Source organism: Myotis brandtii, unplaced genomic scaffold (assembly GCF_000412655.1).
Source record: "Myotis brandtii unplaced genomic scaffold, ASM41265v1 scaffold115, whole genome shotgun sequence".
Lineage (NCBI taxonomy): Eukaryota > Metazoa > Chordata > Mammalia > Chiroptera > Vespertilionidae > Myotis > Myotis brandtii.
In genome coordinates, this window is record NW_005353967.1 from 14,042,995 (window position 1) to 14,061,334 (window position 18,340).

Sequence of the window (18,340 nt, forward strand, 5' to 3'; positions counted from 1 at the left end):
CGGGAGGGGAGGGGGGTTGAGGGGCCAAAATGGCCTCTGCACCTTGGGGCTGGAAGAGCGATTCCGAGCCCCTCGTGTCCCAGGTGAAGCGACCGGGAGGGAGCTGCCCTGGGGCCGGCTGGGCAGGCTGCCCACCGGGGAAGTGACCCGGAGCAGGGAGGAGGCAGCCTTCCAGGTTAGTGTGTGGCCCTCAGGCACAACAGGTGTATTATTGGGATCCCTGGAAAAGACAAACCCTTACCTTTAAGGCACTGCTGGCCATTCTTGCTGTGATTGAAATGAGTTCTTTTTATCCAGAGGTAGATTTCTCAAACTGCTCATTCCCAACTGTAACAATGTTTCTTTTTGCATTGTACATTGGATCTTTATTTTAAATTTCTGATATTTAAAAAAATAGATATTTTAAATGGTGGAGCCACAGTAATAGATAACTCCTCAGACAAAGCAACACTTTTTTTTTTTGTAGTTTTGCATTTATTGAGCTATTAGATGCCTCCTTTGTTAGGTGATGGAGAGGAGGATAGTGAGATTTAGACAACTCGCAGGTTATTTTAGGGGAATCATGGGCGGTGCCTCCTGTTTCGAAGCACTGTTCTAAAGGCTTTTGTACTTCTATCATTTAATCAACCACTCTGAAAAGGTAGGCCTTATTAGAATTCCATGGTAAAGGTGAGTAAACACCTTTAAACCTAGTTACCTTCTTAATCTTGAATGTGGTATGAATCACCTGGGGATCTTATTAAAATACAGATTCTGATTCATAGGTAAGAAGTGGGGCCTGGAATTCTGCATTTCTAAGGAATTCTCAGGTGATGCCCACATGTTTGTGTATTTCACCGTTTTCTCTCTTTTTCCTCTCAGACTGTAAGCTCAGTTATGTTTGTTGAACTTAAAGGATTGTATTTACTGGGTGTTATGAGTGAAGAACTTCAATCTGGTCACTGGTGGATTGAAACCCCGGCTGTAATATGGGCTGTTGGTCTTTATAAATCAGGTATTGGTAGATCATCACTTTGTACCACGGATCAGGGATAACAGTGATGGTCAAAACAGACATCTGAGTGCTTGTGAGATGGTATTCCAGTCAGGGTGGAGAGGGGAGCGGGCAGAAAGAAAGAAAAGAAAAGAAAAGCTAATAATTTAGTTGGTTGTGGTGGGGGGAAATGCCTCTGAAAATAAAACAGGTTTAGTGGATGGAGTGAGTGTCGGGGACGGCCTCTGAGGAAGTGAGACACTTGCACTGAGAACTGAACCACAGGCACTGCCAAGTGAAGATCTGAGTGTGCTGGACAGGAAACACAATATCAACACTTTTATTTGAGACAGTGATTCTCAGAATTACGGTGTGCTTAAAAATTATCTGGAGAGCTTATTTAAAATGCAGTTTCTGACACACAGCTCAACTATTTCAAAGTTTGCCTAATTTCAAAAATTTAGGCAGTTTACTAATGAAGTGCCTATAACCTAAATATCAGGCACAACTTAAAAAAAAACTTCTTAGACACAGATTAACTATTGCTGTATGAGATTGAGAAGGAGCAGACTGCCCTTCAATACAATAAAGTTTATTTTTTATTTTTTTGACAACTTGCTTTAAGGAATAATTTTGGACATAGTATTTTCAGACTTTTCTACTTCATCTTAGCTTGTTTTTGTTTGTTTTTTTGTTTTGTTTTTAGGACAGCTTTGGACCAGTAAACATTTTCAAGAAGAGAACTTTTGTTATATGTTAACATTAGCTGGCTTTCAGCATAACATTCTACAAGTGTTTGCTGCTTCTCTTTTGCCCCTGACTTTTACTCAGCTGTTTGACTTATGTCCCTTTCACTGTTACAACTTGCTGTGCTGGACATTGGACAACCGTCTGTTGTATCTTGGCTCACTTTCTACTTTGGCTGTCGCCTCAAAGCACAGTCACAGACTGCCTTGAGAGAGACCTTTTAAGTCCCGTCCAGTCCCCTCAAATATCAAACAACTTAAGCTTTGCATAATTGGCATCAGATCAAGTTGTTAGTTGTTATTTTTTGGAGGGTGTGTGGGGTCAGGGTGAGGGAGAAACTTCCTAACATTGAGAGGGAATCTGACCCTGGTGGTGGTGGTGGTGGTGTGTGTGTGTTTGTGTTTCAAATACCATGTCTAGGACGACAAAGGGGGTTCTTCAGATATTGAAGGTTGCCATAGTGGTCCTTCTAATGTTGAGTTCTCCAGGCCAGACATTTCCTGTTTTTCCAATCATTTGTGTTAAGACATGATTTTTCTAGATCTTCAATAATCTTAATCACCCTCTAGAGAGGGAGTTAATTGGAACATGATGCACAGATTTTAAGATATTGCAGAGGTTTGCTTCTTTTTAATAACTGTGTCATTCCTAGATTCAAGCACTCTCTCTGTGAGTACTATCTGAGTTTGGAATAATATGTTAACTTTTGTTGAAATTCTCACCAAGGAAATGCACTTTTAAAAATGGACAGTTATTAAGCCAGCTCTCCTTATCCAGTACTTATACTATTAATTTTTAAAAATTGAGTTAACATTTAAAAAATGTTTTTATTCATTTTAGAGAGAGAGGAAAGGAGAGGGAGAGAGATAGAAACATCTATGAGAGAGAAACATTAACATCGATAGGTTGTTTCCTGTATCCCCCCTACTTGGGAATTGAGCCGTAACCCGAGCATGTGCCCTGACCTGGAATCCAGCTGTGACCTCTGGGTTCATGGGTGGATGCTCAACCACTGAACCACACTGGCCAGGCTTAATTCGTTGTTTTATTTAGTTATCCCACCTCAGAGCTTAGGGTTAGCCCCCATTTGACAGAGGAGGGTAGTGAGGCTCAGAGATGAGGAACTTGTGCCAGGCAGTGAGTTTTTACAACCACTAGGTTTCTTTCAATCATCCTTCCGACCTTACGGAGAACTTGATCAGTGTTGATAGACTTGTAGCCAGTGGGGTCCTTAGCTGCAAATCTGGATGAGCTTGTTGCTTCCACTTTGTGTGTGGCAGAACCACTAGAGACCTCCCTCCAGGTGGACATAAATGGTCCATTCTTTTATCTTAGATTCCATTCTTGAGCTCCTTAGAAATCTGCCCAACACAGTCTGTACAGCAGGGATGTGCTCAAGATTCTCAGGATTCTCTCTGCACTTCCTTCATCTACCAGCCTGGTAACCTCCAAAAAGGAGATGAAGTTGGTGTGGCATGACTTGTTCTTAATTAGCTTTCTAAAATTAATTTGCTTCACAATTTAAAATCTGTTATTAGAGGAGTCATGACAACTAAACTCTGAATCTAGGAAATAGTAGTTTGGAAAGGGATTTTCTTGTTTGGATTTTTGACAAAACTTAAACTGTGGTCTGGGTCTGGATTAAGTTAGAATGTTCAAAAGCCATCATTGAGCCTGGAATTTTTGGCATAGTCTTGAATGAGTGAGTGAGAGGTATAGAAGGAATAAGATTCCTCCTCTCAGGTCAGTCAGTCAGTATTTGACATTCAGCTTCAGAAATAGTGTCTAAATTCAGTTTTTCTTAATATTTTTCTGAATCTCAATTAGGGAGACATTTAACCTGGACTTTGACTCTTTAAAAAAAAAATTGTTGACAGTATTAAATATGTCCCCTTTTTTCTCCCATTGACCTCTTCTAGCCCGCCCCCACCCTCCCCCCAGCCCCAGGCCTTCACTACCCTATTGTCTATGTTCAGAGGTTATGCATATATATGCCTACAAGGTCTCTTCCTATCCCTCAACCACCACCCGCCACCCTCACCCCTGTCTTCCCTCTGAGATTCGACAGACTGGACTTTTACTCTTATAGCACCATAATATTTTGGCCTAAATTGCTCATTTATATGTGTGTTTGGATGCTAGTTATAGGGCTTTGTAAACCTATGACTTGTGTACTTTCTGTATGTTTCAGTCAATAAGGTGGTTTTTAGAAGTAAAAGAATGTAGAGAAGTTGTCTTCCCTCTTTGTGTTTGGAAAAGTTATGTTAACTATTGATGTTACTAACATTCACTGTATTTCCATCTTCGAGGTTTTATGTAATATACATTTAGGCAGTATTTTATTCTAAGACATTTGGAATTCATTGTCCTTAAGGATGTAGGCAATAGCTGCCGTTGCTTTTAAAGAATAAAGTTTAAAGAGTTTGAATTGATTCAGTTTCTAACACAGTGATGCAAGATTACACATACTTTATTTGAGAATAAAAAACATTAGACACTTTAATATATTCAGATATAGATTTTTTAATATTTCTTTTTAGAGAGAGAGAAATATCAATTTGTTGTTCCACCTATCCCTGTATTGATTGGTTGATTCTTTTTTTTTTTTTTTTTGTCAGTTCTCAGTAAGGATATTTTTTCCATTAATTTTTAGAGTGGGAGGGAGGGAGGAGTGAGAGAAAAAGAGAGAGAGAGAGGTGTGAGAGACATATCGATTGGTTGCCTCCTGCACACACCCCAGTCTAGGTCAGGGATGGAACCTGCAACTCAGGTACCAGGAATGGAACCTGCTACCCTTTGGTGCATGGGCCAACACTCTAACCACTGAGAAACGCCGGCCAGGGAAGATATAGGTCTTGCTCAATTGTTCTTCCTCCCTTCCTTCCTTTCCGCTTCCTCTTTAAGTCTTTGGTCATCCCCATACTGCACTTTATCACATAATTCGGTCCTAATTAATGCCTATTGCAGTAGGCTGGGTGACCTTCAGGAGGACTTTGTCTCATACTTAATTTCCACAGGTCCTGTGATATAGCAGAGGCACCTAATAAATACTCGTTGATTGAATGAAATTGGGACAAATTGAGAAATGTTAGAACAAAATCATTCTGCTTTTGCCTTAGAGGACTCTTTAATACAATGTGCATTTAATGTCGTCCCCCCCCCATAATTTATAAAAATTATGCCCGGTTTTGAAGATTTAGAAAAGCAGAATGGGAAACTAACTGTCCACAATCCCACCATTCATAGATGCATCTTGTAATCATTTGTAATGAGAAAAATATACTTTTTAAACCAGCTTATGCTATAGTTAACATTGATGGCCTAGTATGTGTTAGACTGCTAGATATGCACTTTTTTTTCTTTTTAAAAAAGGTATTTTTATTGATTTCAGAGAGGAAGGGAGAGAGAGAGAGAAACATCAGTGATGAGAGACAATCATCGATCTGCTGCCCCCTGCACACCTCCTACTGGGGATTGAGCCTGCAACCCAGGCATGTGCCCTGACTGGGAATCGAACCATGATCATATGTCAATGCTCAACCACTGAGCCACACCGACTGGGCGATATGCACTTTCATATGCATTCTCATTTTATATGAACTTTCCAAAGTAATATGAAACAATATATTTAAAAATGTTTTTTTCTCATACCCATCTTGTTATTTGAAGAGACTTTTAAAAAATAAATACAAATTTTTTACCTATGCTGTAGAAGCGTTGTGAATTTTTTTATTACTACAATATAGAATTTCAAAGTAAACAATATTTGTACGCCAGTGATACACAGAGCATGGTGTGAGGTGCTGTGAGGACTCCCAGGCTGAATAATTCCTGTGCTCAGTGATTTCCTCCGCTCAAGGAATTAATGGTCCAATGTATAAAATAGCAATGGGAAGGACCAGAGAAATAAACATGGTGTGAGAAGTTACTTGAGATTGGTATCACTCGTTTTCTTAGTGATGCAAGGAAACTCTGAGCTCAGTAGTAATGCCATTACCCTACTTATGTTGCTTAGATTGGCTTATCTTGGGAGCTACAGGACATTGCTCATCTTGAAGATCAGGTGACCACTGACCATGTCATCGAGGCCTTTTGAAAGTCCCCCTCCATATAGACCTGATGAATTGTAAGTAAATATTTCTTCAGTTTTCCTTTTACAAAAGTCTATCACATGTAAAAAATATATGTACCTATTGTTGAAATTTTCATCTATTCTTTGTTTGCTTTTAAAAATAAAATATATGTATTCAGTGAAAAATGACTTTCCCTCTTACCCATAACTTCCAGGATGAGTTTTTCTCTGCAAAGGCAACTATTGTTACCTGTTTCTAATGTTTACTTCGATATAGTATAGGCTTATATTTGTATGTATATTTATTCCTTTTGTTTTCACAATTGTTATGACACTTCCATATTAATGCCTTGTTTAAATCACCATTGGCAACATGGCATCAATTTTTTAAATAACACTTTTATTGAGGTATAATACACACATCATACAATCCACTCATTTAGAATGGACAGTTCAGTAATTTTAATGCATTCACAGCGTTGTGGAAACATCACTATTTTAGAACATTTTTATGACCACCTCCCCAAAGACACCCTTACCCATTAGAAGTCACTCCCTATTTCCCCCTTGTACTCAGCAACCACCAGTCTACTTTTCTGTTCTAGGTTTGTCCATTCTGGACATTTCATAAAAATGGAATCATACATGTGGTCTTATAATATACTAGAGGCCCGGTGCATGAAATTTGTGCACAGGGGCGGGGAAGGGAGATCCCTCAATCTGGCCTGCACCCTCTCCAATCCGGGATCCCTCTCGCAATCCAGAACCACTGGCTCCTAACCACTTTCCTGCCTGCCTGCCTGATCCCCCTAACTGCTCTCCCCTCCTGGCCTGATTGCCCTAACTGCCTAACTGCTCTCCCCTGCCAGCCTGATCCCCCTAACTGCCTAACTGCAACCTTCTCCGTTCTCCCTTCTCCCTTCTCCTCCCTTCTCCTTTCTCCCTTCTCCCTTCTCCCTTCTCCCTTCTCCCGCAGAGCCGCCTCCTCCCTTCTCCTCCCTTCTCCTCCCTTCTCCTCCCTTCTCCTCCCTTCTCCTCCCTTCTCCTCCCTTCTCCTCCCTTCTCCCTTCTCCCGGAGCCGCCTTCTCCCTTCTGCGGTGCCTTCTCCTGCGGCCTCTGCAAAAGGGACCCTGGCGCTGGACCGGCCCTCACAGCCTCTGCGGCTGCAGGCCCTCAGCCCTTGCAGCCACTGTGGCTTTGTCTGGAAGGATGCCTGGAAGACATCCGGTCTAATTAGCATATTACCCTTTTATTAGTATAGATTTTTATTGATTTCAGAGAGGAAGGTAGAGGGAGAGAGAGAGAAACATCAATGATGAGAGAGAATCATTGATCAGCTGCCTTCTGCATACCCCCAACTGGGGATCAAGCTTGCAACCAGGCATGTGCCCTTGACTGGAATCGAACCTGGGACCCTTCAGTCCGAAGGCTGACACTCTATCCACTGAGCCAAACCAGCTAGGGCTGTGATTGACTTCTTTCACTTAGCATCATGTGTTCTACATTGTCGATTTTAAGAGTGATTCATGCCATTATATAAAAGAAGCAAAATTGATGGTTCTTAGCATCCCTAATTATTTGGGGATTTAACAGTGAATTCTTCCATTTTAAATTCGTTAGCAAGCATTGCTAGGGATTGCCTCCTTTAAGTAGTTGTAGCTTTAACTCTTTGGTAATTGTAGTGGGGTTGTGTTCGTATTACATAACCTCCTGACTAGTACTTGAACATGGTATCGACATAGTTGTTTATGACAATGTGGTCATTAAAATGTTAGAGAATATAGTTACTGAGTTGTGTTCCATTAGCCTGATGTTTATTTTATGTTGCTTTTATAAACGATGGTGAAATATATACAAATAGAAAAGGGCACAGAACTTGTGTATAAGATGATGAGTAAAGACAAAACAAAATCATCACCAAGGTCAAGAAACAACACCTCAAAGTCCTGTTCTGACAGGACTTTGCTTTTCTCTGTTATCTCACCATCCCAAAGAGTACATAAGTTTTACTTGTTTGTAAATTTTCTTCATTTTTGCTTCAGAGCAGTGCTATACTCATTAAATATAATGAGTCATATTATCATTTCAACACAAGATTCATATAAAGACTGATTCATGGGATAGTGTACATTCTGGGTATGTTTTTTTAAGCCTTTATATTTTAGAGCAATTTTACAATCATAGCAAAATTGAGAGGAAGGTACAGAGATTTCCCATATTCTTCCTGCCCCCACACATGCATAGCATCACCCATTATCAACATCCCCACCAGAGTGATAACATTTGTTATAATTGATGAACCTACATTGACACATCATTATCAGCCGTAGTACATAGTTAATGTTAGGGTTCTCTCTTGCTGGTCTTACATTTTTCTTCATCTTGTGATCACTGTGTATTTTACACTTAAAAGCACACCTCAGTTTGGACTGGCCACACTTCAAGTGGTCAGTAAATCCATGTGGCTAGTGGCTGCCATATTAGAGCATAGCTCTGTATGGATATATCACAATTACCCATTACATCGGGCCCCTGGATCCAGTTCTAATGTGGGGGGTTCCCCACACACCAACAAACAATTCTCAGGATACCAGCAGGGTGCCCTCAATTCTGACAGTAGCTACCTGGAGATAGAGTTCTATTCCATAAGTTAGGGTTCCATTCTGCAAGACTGCTTCCCTCCACCCCACTGATAATTCTCAGATAACAACAGGTTGTTCAAGAATTCAACTCAGTTTATCCAGAGATAGCATTAGATGCCCCACCCCCTAACATACCTACTTCAGAGGTTAGCCACAAGGCCAGGCTCTCCATGCTTCTGACCAGTTGGCTACAGATTGGAGGTTCCAACGACCCTCTCCAACTCAGAATGCCACGCTGTTACCTGCACTTCCGACTAGCTATAAATCAGAGGTTCTCACAGCTCTCTCCTTGGGTTCAATTAATTTGCTAGAATGATTCACAGGACTCAGAGGATCATGTTACTTACTTGATCACTGATTTATTGTAAAGGACATAACTCAGCAACAGCCACATGAAAGAAATCCATAGGGCAAGGTATGTGGGAAGGGGCTCAGAGCTTCCATGCCCTTTCCAGGTGCACCACTCTCCATGAATTTCCACGTGTTCACCAACCCAGAAGCTCTGAACCTTTCTCTTGGGTTTTTGTAGTCTTTGTTACTTAGTAATGATTGATTAAACCATTGGCCTTTGGCAGTTGATTCTCTCCCCTCCCCAGAGGTGGTGTGTGTGGTTGGGTTGAGCATGGAGAGTAGGGGTGAGGACTGAAAATTCCAACTCCCCCATCATTAGTGCTTTCTACAAACCACCTCATTAACATAACAAAAGACACCCCTTTCCCTCAACATTTAGAAAATTCCAAGAGTGCCTGGACTTGTAAGCCAGGAATAGTGGAAGACCAAATACAATGAGAAAAATATATGTGGTCATCTGAGTGAGTGACCAAATATATATATTTCTTATAAATAACAGTATAGCACCCATTTGGACTGTTTCCTGTTTTGGGTTATCACAAGCAATGCTTCTGTGACTATTACACTGTTAATGGGAGTGTAAGTTGATACAATCATTTTGGAAAACAGTTTGACATTGTCTGGTGGAGCTGAAACTAAAAAAACAAAACAAAACAAAACAAAAACAGACATTTTACTTCTGGCTACATACCTTAGAAGAATAAGTGCTGTGTGTGCCAGGATACAAGATGTTCAGGATGTTCAAAGCTACACTGTCCATGACAGCCCCAAATATTCGAGTAGGATGGGTTATAGAGCTTTCATGCTTGACATTCTCAAGGACCAGCTTATCAGTTTTCATTCTCATACACTCAGGTAATTTCTTTGAAGCACCTAGCAGTAAGATGTTGTGCCCTGGGGTGAGGAAGGTGGACTATGGGAATAATGGCAAAAACAAAAGGGGCTGAGGTCAGGTTGGGAATTGAATTTTGTTTCCCAAGACATGCAGTTCTTAAATTCAGTCTGTCCACACATCAGTGTGCCTTCTTTCACAAGCCATGTTTATGCATCGATTAGTGGAGTTTACAAGATATTTTTATAAATGAGAGTCAGAATCCAATTAGGCATCACCCTGATGAGCCCTCATTACATATTTGATTTACTTTATAACACCATAACTAATTATAGATCATGTAGGGATTAATGTCTTACGGCCCTGAGAGAGACTCAGCTCTGGGAGGATCCTGGACTGAGACTTCTGTTCATTGTTGCATCCCAGTCACGAGCACAGTGCCAGCCTGGCTCCAGGAAACAGCTGTCAGTTGAATAAATGAATGAATGTGCCTTCTTAGGAGAGTGAGGCTACCAGGAATTGCACATGTGCATCGGTAGGTCATTATAGGTGTCATGTCTGAAAGCACTGCTCTCAAGTCACACTGGCAAAAGGGTTGACACCATTGTTTTAAACTTCATGGGTTCCATTTCCAGGTATTGTGATTTAACTGGTATGAAGTTCTCCATCCGGGGATTTTACACATTCCCAGGTGATTCTAATATGTAGCAAAAATTGAGAACTTCTGTTCTATACATAGAAACGAGAGCAGTGATTCTCAAGGTATGGTTCCCAGACCAACAGCATCCCCAGCACCGGGAGAAGTGTCCGACCCCAGATCTGCAGACTCAGCACCTTCAGGGGTGGAGGCGCACAGCCCTCCAGGGATTGTGATGCACAGATATCTTTACTGTTCAGTGGGTATCTGAGTCACTTCAGGCTGATAGAACAAAGGACTATAGACTGGGAAGCTCCTGAACAACAGAAATTTATTTCATTTCTGGAGGCTGGAATTCCAAGATAGGGTGTCAACATTATCAGGTCCTGGTGAAGGCCCCCTTCCGAGTTGTAGACTGCCAACTTCTAGTTGAGTCCTCACCTGGCGGAAAAGGTCAGAGAGCTCTCTGAGACCTTTTTTATAAGGGCATTATTCCCATTCATGAGGGCTCTACCTCATGACCAAATTTCCTCCCAAAGGCCCCACCTCCTAATACCATCACACTCGGATTTAGGATGCTGACATTTTAATTTTGGGGGACACAAATTGCCCCATGGCAGTGGGGCAGTACTAACAATAGGGTTTTTGTTTGTTTGTTTATTATTTTTGGCCAATGGTTTGTTTAAGTTATTCTAAGTGTTTTATACTTTTTTTCTGCTTACCTCCAAAAAGTGCTAACTTAACATTGTTTTCATGTGCATTTCAGCAAACCAAGTCATTACGCACCAAGCAATGACATGTACGGTGGGGAGATGCATGGTCGCCCAATGCTCTCTCATACGGCATATTCTTTCTACCCAGAAGATGAAATTCTTCACTTCTACAAATGGACCTCTCCTCCAGGAGTGATTCGGATTCTGTCTATGCTCATCATTGTGCTGTGCATTGCCATCTTTGCCTGTGTCGCCTCCACACTTGGCTGGGACAGAGGCTATGGAAGTAACATTCTAGGAGGTGGTATAGGTTACCCTTATCCTGGAAGTGGCTTTGGAAGCTTCGGAAATGGCTATGGTTATGGCTACGGTTATGGCTATGGAACAGGCTATACAGATCCAAGAGCGGCAAAGGGCTTCCTGCTATCCATGGCTGCCTTTTGTTTCATTGCTGCATTGGTGATATTCGTTACCAGTGTTATAAGATCTGAAATATCTAGAACAAGAAGATATTACCTGACCGTGATAATAGTGAGTGCTATCCTGGGCTTCATGGTGTTTATTGCCACAATCGTCTATATAATGGGAGTCAATCCAACTGCCCAGGCTTCTGGATCTATGTATGGTTCACAGATTATTGCCATCTGCAACCAGTTTTATTCACCTACAACTTCTGGGATGTACGTGGATCAGTATTTGTATCACTACTGTGTGGTGGATCCCCAGGAGGTATGAGTAATTTTATTTTTTCACACCTTGCATTAGAGGCTCAACTCGGGATGCTTAATAGAACCACATTGGGAACTTTTAAACAATATTGTTGCCACAACCCCACTTCTATTTTAATCAGACTCTGAGAGAAGGGCTAGGTGTCATTATCTATACTAATAAAAGGGTAATATGCTAATTAGACTGGACATCTTCCGGACGACCTTCTATATGTCCTTCCGGACAAGGCCACTGTGACGGGGTCAAGGCAGAGGTGGTTAGGGGCGATAAGGCCGGTAGGAGAGAGCAGTTAGGGGGATCAGGCTGGCAGAGGAGAGCAGTTAGGGGGATCAGGCCGGTAGAGGAGAGCAGTTAGGGGGATCAGGCCAGCAGAGGAGAGCAGTTAGGGGGATCAGGCCGGTAGAGGAGAGCAGTTAGGGGGATCAGGCCAGCAGAGGAGAGCAGTTAGGGGGATCAGGCCAGCAGGGGAGAGCAGTTAGGGGTGATTGGGCAGGCCGGCAGAGGTGGTTAGGTGCAATCAGGCAGGCAGGGGAGCAGTTAGGGGCAATCAGGCAGGCAGGCAGGTGAGCGGTTAGGAGCCAGTGATCCCAGATTGCAAGAGGGATGTCCGACTGCCGGTTTAGACCCGATCCCTGTCTGATTTAGACCTGATCCCACAGGGATCAGGTCTAAACTGGCAGTCACACATCCCCTGAGTGGTCCCGGATTGGAGAGGGTGCAGGCCAGGCTGAGGGCACCCCCTCCGTGCATGAGTTTCATGCACCGGGCCTCTAGTCTACAATAATAAAAGTGTAATATGCTAATTAGACTGGACAGCCGAATGACCTTCCAGATGTACTTCTGGACGAAGCTGGGGCCGCGGCTGTGAGGGCCCAGCCCCTTGCACAAATTTTGTGCATCGGGCCTCTAGTTGAGATATAATTAACATACCACGTAATTCATCCATTTAGAGTATAGTTCGTTGGTTTTTAGTATATTCACAGAGTTGTGCAACCATCACCACAATCAACACTTTCACTATTCCCCGGGGAACATTTCACTAATTCAAACAGTCAATTGTCATTTCCCTAACTCTTCCCAGACCTATTCTATAGATTTGCCTATTCTGGATTTCATATAAACAGAATCACACAATACATATGCAGTTTTTTATGATTGACTTAATTTAGCATAATGTTTTTAAGGTTCATGTTGTAGCAGGTACCAGTATTTCATTCCTTTTTATTGCTGAACTAGTGGCCCGGTGCACGGATTCATGCACATTGAAAGGAAGCGGGGCCGTGCTCCCTCCTCTCTGGTTCCAGGGTGCGTCGCCCGAGAACCACTGCTGCCAAGTCACCGCAGCTTGGCAGTAAACCAGTTCAGGGCTAACAGTGCCCCAGCAACAATGTAACCCACGGCCCAGTTTAAGAACCCATTGTGGCCCTCGAGTCAAAAAGTTTGCCCACTCCTGAGTTAGGACATAGTATAAGGAAGGAGTCTAACATTCTTTGTGCAGTTATATTAATATTATTTATTGAAAGGACTATTTCACCATGAAATTGTCCATGCCCTAGTCAAAAATGAATTGACATTAAATGTCAGGATTTATTTCTAAACTCTCAATTTTATTCCATTCATCTATATTTCTGTCCTTATGCTAGTACCTCACTATCTTGATTACTGTAGCTTTGTAGTATGTTTTGAAACCAGGAAGTGGGAGTTTGCCAGCTTTGTTCTTTTTCAAGATTGTTTTGGCTAAATTCTGGGTCTCCTGTGTTTTCATATGAATTTTGGGATCAGCTTGTAAATTTCTGGAGGGAAAAAGAAGCCAGCTAGAATTTTAATTTTGAAGGATTGCATTGAATCTGTAGATCGATTTGGGGAGTATTGTCATCTTTACATCAAGTCTACTAATACATGAGCATAGTATGTCTTTCCATTTACTTAGGTCATCTTTAATTTCTTTCAAAAGTGTTTTGTAATTTTTAGAGTGTAAGCCAGTATTTTTAAAAGCTATCCAGGTGATTCAAATGTGCAGGTGGGGTAGGAAACCCTGCCTTCAGTAGCCATGAGTCACCCCCTAATTATATTCAGAAAATGTTTCTGGGTTACTAACTGACTCAGGAATTCTCATTCTTTTGCCTCTTTTGAAGACTGAAATGTTTTTCCCTGCAATTGTAGGTTTTCAGAATGTTTGTGGTTGACATTCAGGTGTATCTATGGTAAACAGGGCTGACGGTCGGTACTCCTATCCCACCACAGCCCCATCCTTTTTAGTCCTCCTACTACCCAAACCTGTATTCTTTAAGGAAGGATGTCACTGTGAGATAGCTGCGGAGAGAGCCTCCTGCTACCATATATCCAGGGCAGAGTCCTGGTGCCTGCCTCAACTCCAGGTGCCTCTGGGCCAGCATACCACTTAACACATCTACCAGGCACTGGGAGAACAGTCCTGGGTAGGGTTTCCTTGTCACAGAGCCCTTTCTAGTAAGTAGATGAAAGACTCCAAAACAGAAAAACCTGCCAGACTAAATGAATCATTAGTCAGGTTCCTCTGATTTATAGCTCGGTTAGATTATGCCTGCATACTTAATGGTGAGGCCGATCCTCTGTAAAATACGGCCCCTTGGTGCTCAAGCTTTAGTTGGGAATAGTTTCCTGTAAAATTCTGAAATGGGGATGATGGTAGTACCTAACGTTAGTTAACTGTATTCTGAGGATTGAATTAAGGGGTGTGTGTGTTTTGCTAGCATTAGTTTAACTAGTATGGGTAGGTTTTATAGTTCTAAAATGTAGCCATTTGTATCAGTTTTATATCAGTTAAGTCACAGATATTTAGTAGGGTATTTGTAGAGGGTGGATTAGGTACTTGTAGAGGGTGCATTGAGCTGAAGTAAGCAATTAAAATGTAATTATATCATTATCTTTCCTCTCTTTAGGCCATTGCCATTGTGCTGGGATTCATGGTTATTGTGGCTTTTGCTTTAATAATTTTCTTTGCTGTGAAAACTCGAAGAAAGATGGACCAGTATGACAAGTCAAATATTTTGTGGGACAAGGAGCCTGTTTATGATGAGCAGCCCCCCAATGTTGAAGAGTGGGTAAGTATTCAAATAATCAGCAAGCATCCAATCTTTCATTAAACCCCTAGGTTTCTGTCTCTGAACTTGACCTTTAGTGCTTTGTGAAACTCTGTTCTTAGAATTACTGTCTATGTTGCAAAAGTTTTGGTCTCAGGTTTTACTTTAAGAAGGTGGGATAAGTAGAAATTATTTTACTACAAGGTAAAAATCTTATTTTCATTTTCAAGAAGTAGATCTAGGCACTGAAAATGGATTGATTCTAAAGTAATCGTGTGGGAAAAAATAAATAAACTAATCATGTTGAAGGAACTAACACAACTCAAACAACTCCCCACCCCCACCCAGTCACCTTTTACTTTCCTGCTTATCTTTTGGAGGGAAACACTATTACCCAGGGTACTCTCTGGGGTCAAGATTGCCAAAGGGTGTTTTTGGAGAGGTAGCAGGTGGCAGACTTAAACTCTTTACATGGAGAGCAGCCTGGTGAATCCCAGTGTCTGGTTCTGCACTAATATTCACAGTATCTATGAAATACTTAATGAGGCTGAGAGAGATTAGAGCAATTTCCTTTTTTGTATATACTGTTAACCTACTGGTAGGCAGCTTCCTATGTGATGTGATTTGCGGAAAGTCCACAAAGTCTCTCTCTTCAAAAATATCTCCCCAATGCATGTTATTGAAAACCTAACCTGTCTTTGAGAAGTTTGGAGTAAGACTTCGTTTCTTAGAAATCCTGTTAGGATGCTGTTGGGAACAACCCCAGAAACGGCCATCATAGGTTTCTTTGAGCAGATTGATTGCTTCCACGAGGGTTAGTTGAGAATCCTAGATACTGGTTCCAGGATGGGATTTTTTATTTACTTATTTGTTGGCTGGTGGGAGGTCAGTGGAAAGGGCTAAGGGTGGGTACTGTTGGTCAGGAGTAAAGATATTGATCATCCCGAAGGCTCCTTTAGCTGTAGCATCGCGTACATCTTGTGTTGGAAGGATTCTAGAAATGTAGATGAAATGTATATTTTTACTGATTTTACAGAGAGAGGAAGGAGAGGAAGAGAGCGAGAGAAACATCAATGTGAGAGAGAAACATTGAATGGTTGCTTTCTGTGTGTCCTGACCAGGATCGAACCTGCCATCTGATTAAGTGCGCTGATTGGGAATTGAACCTGAAACATTTTTGGTGCACGAGGCAGTGCTCCAACCAACTGAGCACTGGCCAGGGCTGAATTATTTTTTTAGTTAAGGAGCAAAAATTAAGCAGTTTAGGAAAGTCAGAAGATGGGGTATATGCTGTGGAAATGATAGTTCTATGTCCCTGCCCTTGAAGAAATCCTCTTAGGATGGATTGTTCTTTTTCCCTCCTCAGTTTTTCCACCCATAAAGTATGAAGGTATTCGGGAATGTTTTCCTTTAACCTTTAGCCCCAGGCAAGGCCAACGCAGATGGAATAGGACAGTCTATTGTGAACTATGAAGTAAATGTTTCTTGGGAGTTTCTGGGTGTGTCAGTTTTCACTGGCTGTTGGATTTATTTACTTAAGGTTTCGAGAGCCTTAAAAAAAACCAACAACAAAAACCCTGACTTAAGAGAGACCAGAGCCAGTAATAATAGAGTCCCAGTGAACTTTGGGCTCTTGTCTGATTTTACTGTCATGAAGGTTTAGTCAGTTCCAGGTGCTTTTGATAATTTGGCAAAGGCTAATCATAACTTATGGAGGTGACGATGATGATAAAGTGGAAAGGATTTAGCTTATTAAAAGGCATTATTTTTATAATGCTTCCTCACTGAATCTCTAGAAAAATTGATAGCCCAGACTAGGCTGTTTGATGTATACTTAATAGTTTCTCTGTAGAAATAACTTTTGCTATATGAAACTTAAAGAATCATCTGTTAAATAGCAGGTATACAATTTTGGCATACTAGTGTTTTATGTGATACTTGCAAATTCTTCATTTCTTTCCCTTTCCCTTCTCCAAATGAACTGTGTAAGGAAGGCTAGTATTTGAAACTAAAGGCCCAGTGCACGAAATTTGTGCACTGGGGGGGGGGGGCGCGGTCCTTCAGCCTGGCCTGCGCCCTCTTGCAGTCCAGGAGCCCCGCAGTCAATCACTCCACAGAGGGAGGACCCGCCGCAGCCCGCTGGTCAGTGGCCTGGGCCTCCCTCTTTGAGGCAATCATGGAGGTCCCCCCGACAGTTGCATCGCACTCGATTTGGCTGGCCTGGCACCAGTGTGTGTCATAGCGTGGTCGTCCGGACAGTCATTTTGCTGTTAGTTCTGCTGTTCGGCAGTTTGGTCGATTTGCATATTACACTTTTATTATTGTAGATAAGCTACTTGGAGTTGGTTTTAGCCACAAGTATATTGCTTTTCCTTTCATTCTCCACTCACCTGCCCAAGTTTGTTTTGCTAAACTCAAAACCAGCACCTTCAACCTTGCACCCTTCATTTCCCACCTTCTCTGTTGTTCAGCAGATGAATATCCAGCCTCTGCTGTCTCAGGAGTATCTGATCTATACATAGATGTATATTTCAATGTATTCTTGGGAGGGGCAAGTTCAGCATCCTCCTATGCTGTCACCATTTTGGACCTCCTCAGGAAATGTGCAACTTTCTAATTTCCTGTCTCTGAATCTTTAGCACAATGTTTTCTCTGCCTTCCTAGGGATTTTTAGGGTTTTTTTTCTATCTCCCCTTTCTGTATATCTTGTACTTTGTAAAATAAACAGACCATGTTTGCATACTGGGTGTTAACCTAGTTCTTTGAAGTTCACTTAAGCTTGTGCCAACATTGTTGTATTTTAAATGTTTAAAGTTTCTTTTAATAAATTTACAGACCTTTATTTTTTCTGTATGTCCTCAAACCCCAGAACTAATAGGTACTTTTTCTGAATTAAAATACAATTAGTCATTGATGAACGATGGGGATAAGTTTTGAGAAAAGCGCCTTAGGCGATTTCATTATTGTGAACATCATAGAGTAGACTTACACAGACCTAGACAGTATAGCTTACTACACATCCAGGCTATATGGTATAACCCATTACTTCTAGGCTACAAGCCTGAACAGCATGTTTCTGTACAAAACACAGTATTAAATCAATTACAAGAGACAATGCAATCAAGAGACACACAAATGCAAGATCTCTGAGGCTCCTGCCTACATAACACAGCCTACTATTTTACAGCAAACATCTACACTAATAAAAGAGAAAGATGCAAATTAACCATCACTCCGTCACTCTGCTACACCCACAAGCCATGCCCACCAGCCAATCAGAGCAACTATGCAAATTAACCCAACTAAGATGGCTTGGGTTGTCCCTGGCGATGTAGGAAGCCAAGCTTCCCGCCTGCCCTGGGTGGCCCTGGGCTCTACTCAAGGCTACAAAGTTTCAATTATAGAAGATAAGTAAATCCCAGATACCTGCAAAAAATGGAGAGGCTGGGAGCTTGGGTCACTGGGGGGCATGGCCAGCCTGAAAAACGACCCTCAGCCCCTCACCCAAGCTGACCACACCCCCATGAGGTGAGGGTCCCCGCTGGGGGGCTTGGCCAGCCTGGAAACAGCCATCAGCCCCTC

At 41.9% G+C, this 18,340-nt stretch overlaps 1 protein-coding gene across 2 annotated transcripts in view; it reads left to right on the forward strand.

Annotated features, from left to right (window-relative positions):
- Window positions 1-5,735: 5,735 nt before the first annotated feature.
- Window positions 5,736-18,340, forward strand: part of OCLN (occludin) — a 41,883-nt gene continuing 29,278 nt past the window's right edge. Inside the window, exons 1-3 of one of the 2 annotated variants that reach the window (XM_014549473.1) lie at window positions 5,736-5,846; window positions 11,021-11,696; window positions 14,618-14,779. In XM_014549473.1, coding sequence (XP_014404959.1) covers window positions 5,797-5,846; window positions 11,021-11,696; window positions 14,618-14,779 — 888 coding nt within the window. In that variant the 5' untranslated portion in view covers window positions 5,736-5,796. The remainder of the gene's footprint in view (window positions 5,847-11,020; window positions 11,697-14,617; window positions 14,780-18,340) is intronic. The other variant, XM_014549476.1, reaches the window with a different exon arrangement.